Source organism: Athene cunicularia, assembly GCF_003259725.1.
Source record: "Athene cunicularia isolate RWA chromosome 1 unlocalized genomic scaffold, athCun1 chr1_part1, whole genome shotgun sequence".
In the NCBI taxonomy this organism is placed as follows: Eukaryota; Metazoa; Chordata; class Aves; order Strigiformes; family Strigidae; genus Athene; species Athene cunicularia.
In genome coordinates, this window is record NW_020799091.1 from 67,473,489 (window position 1) to 67,488,406 (window position 14,918).

The 14,918-nt window shown below is 40.6% G+C and overlaps 1 protein-coding gene across 1 annotated transcript in view; it reads right to left on the reverse strand.

The window, feature by feature from the left end:
* LOC113487411 (sodium/hydrogen exchanger 2-like) overlaps window positions 1-14,568 on the reverse strand; it is a 26,490-nt gene extending 11,922 nt beyond the window's left edge. Inside the window, exons 1-5 of the mRNA XM_026861986.1 lie at window positions 14,105-14,568; window positions 8,408-8,658; window positions 3,490-3,707; window positions 1,957-2,164; window positions 1,749-1,759 (exon numbers count right to left, since the gene is read on the reverse strand). Of these exons, the coding sequence (XP_026717787.1) occupies window positions 1,749-1,759; window positions 1,957-2,164; window positions 3,490-3,707; window positions 8,408-8,658; window positions 14,105-14,452 (1,036 nt within the window). The 5' untranslated portion in view covers window positions 14,453-14,568. The remainder of the gene's footprint in view (window positions 1-1,748; window positions 1,760-1,956; window positions 2,165-3,489; window positions 3,708-8,407; window positions 8,659-14,104) is intronic.
* Window positions 14,569-14,918: the final 350 nt, after the last annotated feature.

The window sequence follows — 14,918 nt, forward strand, 5'->3', positions numbered from 1 at the left end:
AAGTAGTTAGGTTTCTTTGCCCCATTGCTCATACTGGAACACTCATCCTGAACATCATTGTTCTGATAATTAGAAAGCTGCTTCTTAATTGCATCATGGTCACTTTGTACCACTTTGTTCTTGTGCCAACATTTGTCTTTTCAGTTTAAACAATGTTCCTCCTCTGGTGTTCACTCCCTCATATAAACAGTAATTATATTCCCTCTTCTCCTTCATTTTGCTAAGACCAAGGCATCCTGGTCTTTCACATGACAGGCTTACCAGTCCCATGATCACTCTAGAACATTACACTATTCTCTGATGGAAATACTTGTCTCAGTGTATCTTAAGATCAGATTTGCCTTTCAACTAGTACACCTGTTTTTTCCCTTTCTATTTTTTTCCAAACAAAAGGTTCCTATTTCATAAGAGAAATCCCTAGTAAGAAAGTCCAAGCAAGAACACATTTGCACTCATTGCTGTTAAATGTCATTCTGTTCTTATCATATTGGCCCTCCATTACTCTCTTCTTTTCCACATGATACCCCATCTTGCTGTCACTCTGAAAACACCTTCCAAAGCCTGTCATGAAGAAATATCAGCAACAAAAAATTCCTATGTTTATGCCACGGTCAATAACAAGAATATTAAACAAAACCACCCCCAGGAATCATCCTTGAGGAATTCCATTAATAACACCTCATCAGCTTTGACCAGGGTGGTTGAAAACTGGAGAGGTGCCCAGAGGGGCTGGGGAATCTCCATCCGCAGAGATATTCTGAACTCAGCTTGACATGGCCCTGAACAACATGATCTAACTTTGAAGGTGTCCTTGCTTTGGGCATGGGGTTGGACTGCAGACCCCCAGAGATCCTTTCTGACATCAAAGGACTGTACGCTTCTATTTCCCTCTGTAGGAGAAGCTGTCAGCTCCTTCCTCATTCACTTTACAATCATCCTAATGTCAACCTAAACCTCAGTTTAACAAATAGTTAAGCTAGCAATCTCCTACGCAGACCCCTCCTCCAAAGACTTTACAATAGTCAGTTAGATGAGATTACTCTAGAAAATAAATTGCCTTATCAAAGAACGATACAGGTTTCCCATTGGTAAACGAAGTTGCATGTCATAAAACATTCCATTTATCTCCATATTTTAAATTATTCTATCCTTCAAAATAAGTTTTCACAATTTACCTGCTATGGTCAACTAGCTGACTAACTCTAGCTGTCCCAGCCACCTTTTCCCATCCTTTCCCAAGCATGAGCACAGATACTTGTTACTTCCCACGGCACCTTTATCCATGTAAAAGGCAGGCTAACATTTTTTCCCACAGACCTGAAATTCCATACACGAGCCTCTCACATCTTTCTCACTGCTCTGGATAATGACTAGCCTGACAATTACTTGAGGGACTCAGCCTCCTCTACATTTTGCTGGTTTCAGTCACTTCCCTCTCTTTTGGTCACTCTTGACCAGGTTTCCATGGCCAGGTTGACACTGAAGACAAGTTCTTCACGTTCTCCCACACAGCTGGTGCTTTTGGATGTCCAGCTGGTTTGCAGCATCACTGCCTAACACCCAGACTCAAGCATTCCAGTTTACCTCCCAGTGCCCCCGGCGTCTTCCATCCCCTGATCACTGTGCAACCTGTCTTCCACCAAACTCCTGAGTGAATGCACAACTTTAAATATTCTAACAAGGAATTAGTGCTGGGGCTGTACCCAGATTATCTTTTATCTCTACTCCAACCTCACTAGGTCTTAAATGCTTAATACTACTTATATGTTAGCATAAGTACTTAATATCTGGCATACTTTTGCTACTTGTCTGCGGTCTGCATAGCAGTTTTTTAAAAACTATGACCATGGAGAGTACCTTCAACTATGTTCCTTTCAGTAAGTTAAGACATTTGTTGTTCTACCCACTGCTTATTTACAACCTGTTTGAGAAAAAAAAGTTCAGAAAAGGACAGACATTACCTGAATGAAAACGGTAAAGAATATCACCACGATAACAGCAGTTATGAACAATTTCTTCCTGGGAAACACAGCAGGAGGAAGCAGAAATACAAGTGAAAAACAAATAGCTCCTCGGAGGCCTCCATAGGCAATAATAAATTGGTCCTTAAAAGTGAGAGGAATTGTCCGGAACACATTAATGATCTGAGTCAGAACAAACACACCTGAGGGAAAAAAAACAGAAATACAGGGAGGATGGAAAAAGAGAAATTAAATTACACAGAAATCCCCACAATGCTAATATTTGTTTTAAAACACTTTCATTTTCTTCTTACCTATATATTACCGAAGAAATAAAATGTTATTTAGCAGACTGAAAACACCATGGAATAAAATTTTAAAATGCCTGAGGAGCATCATCTTAAATGTATTTAATGAGTTCATCACTTCAGATCAGCTGGATTTAGGTCCTGAGGCAGCTAATTGATCTCCACAAGACAGCTATCTGCTAGACTCCACACCTCTAAAACAGCAGTAATTCTCTGTCTCAGTACAGACCAAGACTCCTAATTTTTTTTAATAGGATTTGAGGTGCTTTTGAACACTTTGGCTTGTCACCTCCATCAATCTGTGCTTTGAATCTGGCAAAATCTTACTCACTCACTTAATTTTACTCAGACAGACAGGAAGGATGCAGGACTGGGGATGAAGGATGACAGTGCATGCTGGTGTATCGAGGGCAAAGGCTCCAGGGATGTGGCAGACTGGAGTAAAGGTATAAAGACATGTGAAGGGAACAAGCATGGGGCCCAGGAGCTTGGCTGCTTTTCAGCATAAGGTATTAATTGTGGGGTTACAGGCATAGGAGGGAAAATAGTCCAGATTTCTGAACTGGAGGGAGACTTGGAAGCTGGAAGTAGGGGTGTAAAGGTAGATCAGAGCATGAGCTGCCTTTATACACGGAGGGACCAAATCATTACAGATAAAGCTGGGGCGAGGAGTAGGTTTAAGACCTACAACCATGACCTGTGCTTAGGTCTCAAAGAAAGACAGCTAGTGCTACAAACTTAGGGGGGATCAAGCAGTTTCTTATAAGATTTTTTTTCTTCATAATATATACCTGAACACAACCTGAACAATTGCAGCATTTCCTGTTTTGATGCTATTTATGCCAATGACTGGGAAAATCTCAAAGCTAGTAAACATAAATAAAAAAACCCTCACAACCTGTTTAACTGTTTTACAATTGCTAATTCTTTTAAGCAAAAGTTGCTTATTTCTCAATAAATGTTTACGTAAATACATGTACTCTGATTAGCAAGCAGACAGCCTCTGACTTTAGATGGGGAGGACCAGGACCAATCTGATTTTTGGGTTCCATTTTGGAGGAAGCTGGAAGCTGACCCAGCGATCTAGGACACATTACAAATAAGAAGACCATTCTACAAGCTGACAGGACTCTGTCTAAATTTTGGCATTTTCTACTTGAGAAGAGGTAAAAAAGTTTCACTTGCAAAGAATACTGAAGTGTAGCCTGAGACTTGCTTACCCAGTGCCCTCCAAATTAAACAGAAAAGGAGGGTGAAGCTAACAAAGGCCCAGTTCCACTCATGGTTCTTCCCAACTGTAGAAACTCCCATGAAGATGAAGATTAACGTCTCACTGACACTGCTCAGCATCTTCATAAAATACTTTATTGTCGTATAGGATTTTTGAGAAACATTTTCCTCCACATATTTATTCATGGTCATGGCACAAGCTGTAATCCTGAAAGGCAAACATTATCCTGTATTTCACTAGCTTGAATTTTTTTTAGCCTCCCCCATTTCTACAGGATATTATTCACTTCTCCATAGTCCTCTTTGAAATACAAAGCATAAATTATCGCATAAATAATATCAAATTTATAGATTTGGTGAACCTACAGTTTTGGGCACAAGATTTTATTTCCACAGTGGGGAGTTTTCTGAGGAGACATCTGTCTATGGAGAGTTTTTTCACATACTAAATCCACATGATCTGTGAAGGGGTCACTCAAACTCTGTGTTTCGGAAGAGACAGAGCTGAGGAGAGCCAGGGGTAGCCCTGGAAAACAGGGATTGCTGCTTCTATTGCTGCTGAGGGACATCAGACAGAATGGCAACAGCATGTCCTGGGCCAGGGCTTCCCACCAGCAGTTATCCCACCAAACCATTCCCCTCCCCAGTGTCAGTGACAGTAGCCAGCTCCTCTCTCCAGGCAAAGTAAGAAGCAAGGCTACAGACAATTTGTCATCCTCCACCACTTTAAGCCACTGCTTCCTTTGCCTGTGCATAGGGCTGAATAGGAGAAAAACACCACCAGAAATCACACAGGAGCAGTTGCACATTTAAAGCACCTACAAATTAATGAAATGGGCATCTCTGCTGATACATAAAAGAACAGACAGGCTTACTGTAAGCATGACTATGTGTCCATGCTCTGAACTTGTGTCAGTAAACAGAGTTTCTTAATCAGCAGGAAGAACAAAGAATGACCTTACAGGATGTACATCACTTGCTCAGTATGGTCACCCGTGGTACAGGCATGGCAGAGGACCACTCAGCTATGAAGTTTACAGGTTTAAGGATAGTTAGCAGACCTGGCTGGAGGATAACCTCAAAGTGGTGCCTCAGTGTAGGGAAGCACAGCCTGAACTGCCTAATCATTATCAGCGTGGGCCAGTGGAGCTGGCAAGTGCAGGGGCAGCAAATGCAATATAGGAAGAACACAGTGGGCAGACAGCCACTTCCAGACCCACAGTCATTTCAGGATCTCAAAGCTGCAGCTTACTGCCCAAAGCATTAGGGCTGTCAGGTCTGCATCAAAGACACAAGAAAACAGTAATATTTATTACCTTCTTAAAATAAATTGTTCTCATGATTACAGTCACTTAGGAAAGCCCTGCAGCTTGGAGAGGTGGGGAAGCATGCTCTGGACATGGTTTGTTTTTGGATCCTGAGGTAATGGAGACACTGTAAATAGATGTCTGATAAGAATCTGTCACCAGATTAATCAGGATCTTTGCAAGCTGTAACTTAAAACACCTACCACGCTTAACCACTAGATTTTAAAGGGACAACAGTCTCATACATATAATCTTATATTCAGTAATATTTTGCATTCATTCAATTAGTGTCGCCTGATGAGTTGGTTCACCAGGATAACAAATAGTGCTGTCCAGGTAAGTAATATTCCACAGCTAATCATTGCTTACTTTATGAATTTGGTATCTCTTCAGAGGACTTACTTATGTTAGAAAAAACCTGTTGAAGTCTCTTTAATTTAAAAATTATAGAGTAATATAGTGTTAGAATTTAATATAAAACAGATTTCTTTAAATATGTAAGATTTTATGTATATGATTATAATATGTTCTTCCCAAAGTAAATTTTTACTGTCACAATAATCAAAGCAAAAGCTTAGGTGTGTTTTATTTTACATTTCTTATCCACATACATTAATTCTGGATTCCACTTTTGTGACCTGAGGTAGTTGCCTTGATCAAGAAGGGGAGGAATAAACCAGCTAATTGCAATCAACCTGCAACCTTCTGTGCTTCTGAAGAATAAAAGTCCTCCTGTACAAACAGTACAGTTTCTGTCATGACTGCAACAAACTAGGCCACTGGGTTCAATCCTCAAATTTCCTTGACCTACTAAATTTACAGTAGTTTCAATGTTTGTTCCTTACAGCCTGCTAATTCACTGTTTGCAAACAAAAAAGGAGAAACATATATTAATAGTTCTGCTGCTTCACAGCCTTTATGAGAAATTATTAAGCAGAAAATGCAGCATTATAATTAGAAGTGGAACCAAGCAAATAAAGTTCAGATTCATATCTGTATGTTTTACGCCCATGATCCTGATTCAAGCCTGGCTCTAATTACAGTAGAAGCTCTTTCCTCTCCTTCTGAAGAGGACTTTCTTACTGCAGCTCACAGGGACATGGTGCAGTCCCTTCACTATTTCAGCCAGGTAACCTGGTGCAGGGGTTATACACAGATGCTTCAATAATCATTTGTCCTCAGAATGAGTACACAGACTTATCAGAATAGGGACAAGCACCTTTCATTCCCTTCTGTTCCTCTGCCAGTGAATTCCTGCTTGCACAGAAATGAGGCACTCTTGAGTATGTATCCTATGTATTTGATAACACTGTACGTTCCTGCTCATGTCCTCTCCCTAAAGGATTGTACAGCATGTAACCACAAAGTCTCACTGAGTATCTTGACAAATCTGGTTATGAAGGAAGTGGGAATCAGTAGTTTAACAGACTCATGTGGATATAGGTGAAAAAGGGGAGATCAGGCAATTATTCCCTATAGGCTGAACTGTAAATGGCCGCAGAAGCATATAATGAATCAACAATCCAGGTTGTAAGGGACACTCCAAGGTCATTTGGTCCAACTACATGCTCAAAGGAGGTCTGACTTTGAAGTCAGACCCAAGCAATCCTGCCATAAGTCATTCCCTGCAGAAAATGACAGGGAACAAAATACCAGCGCATGTCACATTGTGACACAGAGCAAAATACTCTTTGTAGTTCAAATCCCAGCGAGATGTGAAAAGCACTGGGTAGATTTACTCCAAGGGGATGCGGAGATTACAAGAGCACTTAATGCCCTCAGCAGCACTGCTGAGAAGAGAGCATGCTTTACCTCTCATGGCAGCTGAGACACCACATGGCTGCAGAGAGCCCTTCCTGCTCCTCCTATGTGTTACTGATGCATTCAGTTCTGTGAGCTACTAAAAAATGCATTAGAGAGTCAAAAAACATACAGGACATTTTAAAGACAGCTTATTTTCTATTGTGCTGTTGGAGGGAAAAAATACTTTGTGTCTCCTCTTCTGCTTTGCACCCACTGAGGGACCAGTGTTACAAATGAAAAGGCCTGTGTTGTTAGTGCCATGGGAAGCACTGGTGTGCTGGTGGCAGGCACTGGCATGTGGTGGGTCCAGCGACCTGCCGTGCCCTTTGCAATGTATGCCGGATGCAGCATGTCCAAATCAGTATTTTCATGCATACTGCCTCAATTTTTTCCATGTACAGTTTAGCCACACATTTTTGGTTTAGAAGCCCTTTAAGTATTTGATCATAGGACATCAAGGACATTTGACTTAAGGAGTGGAGGAAACTAGAAACCACACAAATGCTATGAATAGAAGCTAGGGAAAGAGATGGCACATTTATGAACTCGGTCAAAGTGGATGCATATGTTACTTTATTTAGGCTCATATCAGAGAAAGAAACTCATGCAATCTTTCACTCTTTACTTCTATTAAAGTATTAACCCCTCTTGTTTCACGGCATATTTCTGTTTTTATACTACTGAAATCATCAGCTGTAAGTTTCCATATAAATTGCTTTCCAGCCCCAGAAAACCTTATACTGGCATGACCGTGATATCAAAACTATCTTCACTTTCCTAAAAGATAATCATCAGATGAGGTGTTATGAAGTATTAGTGATACTCAGACATAACATCTGAGTTTTCATAAAAAGCTATGCTCCTAATGCCTGAATGACTCATATTTGCCTCTAGAACAATACAAAGTCATTAAAGAAGGTTGGCCTTTAAAAATATTACTTGGAACCAGAGCAAACCATTTAAGCATATCAAATGTCATAAAGGCTCTTTCTAAAGTTGGGTTGTTACAGTATAAACAGCATCAAGCGAGAGGCTGTGTTCTCTCTTTACTGAAGCCCAGGAGTGAAAAGCCAGAAATGAAAATATTTTTAGCTGTTGGAAGGGGGAAGAATAACATTATTTTATATATAATGATGTATACAGAGAGCATTGTAACACACAAGCACACATATCAAGATACTAAACTAAATGTTTATATCACCATAGGACTAGATTCTGCAAATTTTACATTCACCTGATCCTTACCGTGCTTGCAGTCCATCAGGAGTTTGTCTTAATGATATATACATTGTTTTCATTGAATGGTACTTACTGGCTGCTCACATAGCTAAGGGAAGACATAGTTTCACAACACATTGGCATCAGAAGTGAAGCCAGTTCATGAAGTTCTCAGCTACTGCTCCTAGCCACCAATGCCCCTACATCACTGTGGGCCACCCCTCAGCCATGTCCTTATGACTAGTTGTAGGGTCACATGAGGACACGGGTCACCAAACTGACCCAGGTTAAAAATAACCCCACTGAAAATGCAAGGGATTATTTTTAACTTGGAACACATCAAAGATATGGTTTATGGTGTGATACCATGAACAGTTTTAGTGACACAGCTGGTGTGGTGGCAAGATGAGAGAATAGGATGGAAGCGGGTGGGGAGAAGCCGGAAATCCACAAGCCAGCATCACTGCCATGCACAGTGGAATGATGCCATATGGCAAAGTTTGCAAAACCTGGTCGCCTCTGCAATTTCCTTCAGCATTCTTACTTGGGTGCTATTATTATTGAAGTTTGGGGTACTTACGCCATGATGCCCGAGAGATGAAACATTTCAGCAGTTATGTATGACAAGTAACTGTACAGGAAGACAAAGAGTGGCTCAATCACTCGGATTTTATGGGTGAAACGGGTGGTAAAGGCTGCTACAAATCCCAAAAGGATTCCAATCAAAACGCCACCGATCCCCACTATAAAGAAGTTAGCAATCCCAGCGAATATGTCAATAACCTTAATTGTGCGCATCTGGCAGAAAGACTTGAACAAATTGTACAGGACCTAAGAGAAAAAGAAAGCACATTATGTTTCTGAACTCTTCTTAATTTCCCTTAACATTATTATGTTCCTCTGCTTCAATGCTGAACTTTGAATTTCTCTATCTACCTTGAACTCACTTTCGAGATATGCTGTTGTTTACCTCTGGCATATTACTTGTCATCCATAAGTATCAGGGAGATATACAAAGTAGGGTAAACATCATTATTCCCATTTTTGCAAATGGGACAGGTTTATTAAGCTATGCCATTCTGCAGGCCAGCAGCATAGATCTATCTAATCTTTCTTTAAATCCATTTATCTGTAGAGCTTCTCATTTCTCCACAAGTGGCCATTTCAGATTTTCCCCAGAATCAAAGAAATAAAAAAGGAGGAGGAAAAATATACAGCTTCAAAATCAGTGAAAAATCATGTTACATTCAAATGTGTTTGATTTATGTAAGATACTAAGATCTCAATTACTGAATTAGACCACAAATTCATCTGACATGGGGGGCAGGGGAAAGAGGGTATGGAAAATGACCACTCCAAGGAGTACAAGAAACATGACATCCATGGAGTGCTCTTTCTCTGACTTATTAACCATTAGGAATCCAATGGTTTAAAGACTTTTCAAACTTTAGATTATTTTCAGAGGTTTGGATTTCATTCCCATTAAAAGACCTGTTAGCATGTGTTTGCCCAGTTTAATTTTCAAAGTGTTTATAACCATCCTTCAAAACAAACTGGGTCAGCAGGATTACCGTATTTTCTTAGCAAAAGAGCCTCATTGTTTTACACAGGAAACAGAATGATGTAAAGTCTACATTTTTCTAATACCCAATATTTTAGTTACTACAAAACTGACAACAATGGAATCAGTTAAAGAAAACTTAAAGGGTCTCCCTATTTGCAGACTTACTTGGGAGATTTAAGCATTGCCTGGTGCTGCACATATGCTCCCAGCCATCCGATACTGTGACTTGGTCATATTACTATCACAGCGGGTTCACAGGCTAGGCCACCGTAGTCATAAAAACCACCTGACTAGTCATCTTGGGCACCTTGCAGGAGTTAAACCTCTGCTTGCTTTCTGGACTTCTTAGTATATCAAACAGGTTTCTCTATCAGAAATGCTATTTGAGAGAACAATTTTTTATCAGTACTTGCATTTGCCAACAATGTAGGTGTTTGAATAGTGACTGGGAGGGTTTTGTCATGTTTGCAGTCTTGTTCTCTCTCACATGACAAAAAGTAAGTTGTTCAGCTCTTCTTGGGCCAAAATTTGATAGGTCATACAGAGGTAAAAGTTCTCACTATCGTCTAATGCAAAGACATGGACTATTATGGGTCATCTGGGCTAACTGAAAGGAAAGAACTGAAAAAGAAAAAAATACATTCCAGAGCAAACATAAAAAAAGAAGGTTAAATCAAACCCAGCACGGTGACCAGTAATTTTCATTACAAAGCAACAAATAGGACAAGAGCAGGAGCATGAACAATTTATTTGATAACAGCGATGCCCTCAGGATGAATCCACCTGGGAGAAGTGTTCTTTTTCACCTGGACACACCCCTTCACCTTGCTGCTCTGAGGCACACTCCCAGCCTTTTTGCCCTGTTCCTTGTCCTTATGGACTGTACAGGACAGAAAAGTAATGTCATAAGCTCCACTGTTTTTCCACCTGTTTTGATTTATGGACCTTATGGATTTCCGTGAAGAGAAGTATATCAGAACTAGCCTATTGACAATAGGTGTGCCTTTGGTAGTCACTTTACAAGGACTTCTTAGTTCACAGACTCCCAGGACTCCATGAATCACAGACTGAAATAAAAATACTGTTGACTTGTGTTGTTTGAGAAGAGTTTTCCTGAGTCACTTGTTGAAACTTGGGACTACCCGAGAGTTGTGTTATTCTTCAAGACACCTACAGAATTTGACCTGGCAGAACACTCCCTTGGCATGTATTAGGGAAGATGATTATTTTCTTTAATTGGAGTTTTCAATAGCCTTTTTTTATATTTTAAAATATGACTATATAAATATATATATAAAGCAAAGTAAAGGCCATTGAGAGCTGCTTGTAAAGAAGCATATAATTCTGACCTACTCAAGCAATACCATAACATCACCTCACTCTCACGGCAAAGTATTCACCCTGCAAACAGAATGGAGCCTGTTGTTTCCACATACAGACATCCCCACAAATCTCAAGTCTGTTGCCATAAGTTATTTGAAAGAAGAAAACCAAATGTTCTCCTTTGTACCTCAGATCAAAACCAGACTGCCATGGTAGAAACAGCAGCTAGGACTATGGAATGTCATGAACATGATTTTAATCTTGTTCTCGTTGTTCTTTATTTACACTTCTGTAAATGAGATCAAAATCGGGTTCATTTCCCTTTTACTCTAAAACAGTTCTGTTTTACAGCTCTCTCTAAACTTTCAGGTGAGTTAACATCAACCCTGGTCACATTTTGTAATGCATCTTGTATGAGAACAGCATTTTTTTCAAGTTCAAGATTTGCATTTACTAAACATCCTTCAGCTGAACTTGCTGAAGGTTACACCAAGGAATATCAGTCACCAATTGTTTTTTAATCTTATCTCATAGTATCTCTCTAGACACTAACTGCTTATTTTCATCAGTTCTTAGTTATTAGTTTTTAATTCTGAAATTACTTTAAAGCACTCTAAAGTAATGTTTTCAGAAGAGGCAGAACACAGAGCACTGCTGCAATGTTTTCTAACACGGGAATAATATTATTGTAATGACACTGGTTCTTTCTTTGTGATTTTAAGCCCAGAATTGGAATTTGAACTGCTAACACTCAACTTCAACTGTGATATTGCCATTTAATATCACTGTGCTAGTCATCACCGACCCAGTCTTTTGGTAAAGCACCAACTCTGAACAAGAAGCTAACTGGCAAACACTGTTCTCAACCAAATTCAAGCTCCAAAATTCCATCAGTGGGGGAAAATGATCATCCAAATGCATGAACATATTGCAAAAACTATCAGGCATGAAAGACCACCTGAGAAATGCAGCAGAGCTGAGATTCTTGAGAAAGGACACCTTGCTTTGTATCTAAAATGAAGATGTAGTAGCATGTCTTCTGAAAAGGGAAAGCATAGATGTCCCTGCTATCCTAATAAAACCTTTTATTAGGAGCAGCCAGGCAGTGCAAGTGGGATAGCAGGAAGAAGGGCTTAAAGTATTTAGAAAGCATGTTTGCTAAAGCCATTCTGTTCTGCATAGCCCCATCTGTGAGGCCTCTGGGTTTTTTGATACTGCAGTGGCTGTAGGAACTTGGCAGCTTCTGAGGACAGCCAGCCTATGTTCAGCTCCCCCCCTGCTTTGTCCCCACACCCCACCGGAGGCACCTGCCAGAGTAGGAGGAACTCAAGAGCTCCAGCAGACGAAAGCTGGAGGGTGTTGAGGTCTGTCTGATAGCTGGTTTTATCAGCTTTCCTGGTAACCCAACATAGGCAGAGGAAGAAACAGTATTTACAAAACATCATCTCCTTTGAGCAGATAGCTGCATAACCCCAGCAGCACCACAGCGAGAACTGGTCCGGCAGCACCACTATGTGCAGGGGAGGCAAGGTCCTCTAAGGGCACCCCATGGATCTGTGTGATGGCCTGGGTCACGTTTTAAGCAGAATCAGAATTGCAGGTGTGCAAAACCATAACAAGGAACCATTAGCACACCAATGCCTAGCATGTGGAAACAACTTCATCTCCAGCCAAGTGCTGCCTTTAAGCGATAGCTAGAAAGTAAGACCAAAGGTACTCTAAATTCCTTTCACTTCTTCATGAATATATGTATGGCCAGTGTCTTACTGGGCTGACCCTACAGACTCCAGAGAGTATCTCCCCTGTGTTAGGGCATGTGGGCTGGCACGCCCTGAGAAAGAACTACCTCCAAAGAAGGCAATAATGGCGCCTCCAGGAAAGCCATGCATCACAGTTACTAAATTGCCATGTCAGTGCCTATAAAAACGGTGTTTTGGCATAATTTGCCATTAGGCAATGGCACGCATGAATACTCCTGTCATCAGGATGCACTGTTTTCCTAGCAAATCTTGTTAGACTAACTGCTGCTCCAGTGGAAAGGTGATTGATTTTGTGACTGGAAAAGTGATTTTGGTTGGAAAAATCCATCAAAAAAAAAAGGTTTTACATTCAAACCCAGACCTTTTTCCTCCAGAAAAGCTTGTATGAAAAGAATTCCACCACGTTGTCATTAAGAATGGAGACAGACACAGACAGCTGAACTGCTGAGCCTTTCGAAACTCAGTATTTACACCCACTTAATTTCAGGACTGGCTTAAGTACCTGTTTAGTAATGGCAGGTAGTTTCACAGAATCATTCAGGTTGGAAAAAACCCTTGGGATCATCGAGTCCAACCATCAGCTCTACTCTACAAGTTCTTATGAGAAAAATTAGGCTTCAAGGCTAGCCCGTAAGAGAGGATGATGAGATTCAGCTGGCTGGATAGCAACAGAATCAGGTAAAGCATGAAGCATAAGTGAAAAAAAAAATGGTACTCTCACAAACACACAAGAAGTGGTCAGTACCAAGGCTACGATTAAATTATGAGTTTTACATGTGTTAAGGCAAAGTCCTAGAAAAAGGGAACACTGAAGGACAGTTGTGCATAGAATGAGACAGGAAAAAGAAGTGACAGTGACAGGGAAGGTGCTGACCCAATTCATGAATCTTTCCGATCCTTTTGGCATATGAAAAATGGGACCTCCGTGTCTCACAAAACAGAAAACATGCCAGGACATCGTTGACACAGGCAGAATTTCAAGTAAGGCATGGATAAATGGGAGTAATGTCCCAGACATGGTGTCATCAGGTACAACAAGGTGCATTGGGGGTGTTAATGGAATTTGCAGATCGCTGTCGTCAGGTCAGCACCACAAACCCAGTACAGCTAGTTAATGATTAGAAATTACTGCCTCCAGATGGCTGTCATATCTCCTCTGTAGCCTGGGAGAAACGTATTGGTGACCTCAGGGCATTTCCAACTGGATGGGCACATGCAAAGGGCTAGCATCAGCCAGATCCTGTGCCATCTCCTGTCCCATGATTTGCCCATTCTCCGTGTGAACATGTAGGAACACCCCACATTGGCCTGTTCTGTCCAAAGACATTTCTGCAGGTGAGGAAAACCTCCAGTTTTAGATTACAGAAGTAACAGAGTTCGAAGGTACAGAGACAAAAGAGAGCAAGTAGCAAAATCCCTAGTGCAAATATGCTACCATTACACATTACTCTGGTGTAGTAAGACTACCATAGTTTCTAAATCTAAAGTTTAGAGAATTACATAAAAACATCAGCACTCTGTGACTTCCATCTACTAGCAAACTGTAACAACCAGATAAAAAGAGATATAATGGAGTGGCACGAACAATCTTTATCATTTTCATCAACTAATCATTTATCAAGTAACTTACCACAGTTATAGCATCATTCAGCAAAGACTCTCCAAACACCAGGATGTAAAGTTGCTCATTGACATGAATATTTTCAAAAACTGCTAGCACCGCCACAGGATCCACAGCTGAAATGAGGCTGCCAAAGAGCAAATTCTGCAGCAATGTGATATCAGTCAAACCAAATGCACTGATCTGGCAAATTCCATAAAGTGAAATTCCAATGCCGATGGCATTCCAGAGTGTGCCCACCACAGCATACCAGAATATGGTACCAAAGTTCTCAAAGAAAAGACGAGTTGGCATAAAATATCCAGCGTCGAGTACAATGGGTGGTAAAAGATACAAGAAAAAAACATCACTGTTCATTACAGGTGGGGACTTCTCCTCTGCTCCAAAAATAATCCCACCAAGAAGCAATCCAACCAGAATAAGGAGACAGCTTTCAGGTACTATAGAGGGCAACTTGTGATAGAGATGAAAGCCTTCAAAGGAAATTCAAACACAAGAAAGTGAAAAGGTTATTTGTACAGAATCCAAAAAAATATTCTGTATTCTGTTCTCTTAGTTTCCATAGCAAACAAACAGCAATCGCAGGACAATTCAATTTCCATTGCAAAGACTGAACTGGACCACCACAACAGGTCAAGGCAAATCTGTCAGCTAGGGTAGTTAATTCAGTTAATTGGTGGGGAGACACTCCAGTTAACAGACAGGCTGACTGGAGCAACTGTGTGCAAGGGTTCTGTTTGTGCAAGTGTGCAGTTTTTGTTAATGTGGAATCCTCCAGGAAAAAAATCCAAACACTTTTATAGGGCAAATTACATCCAGATAG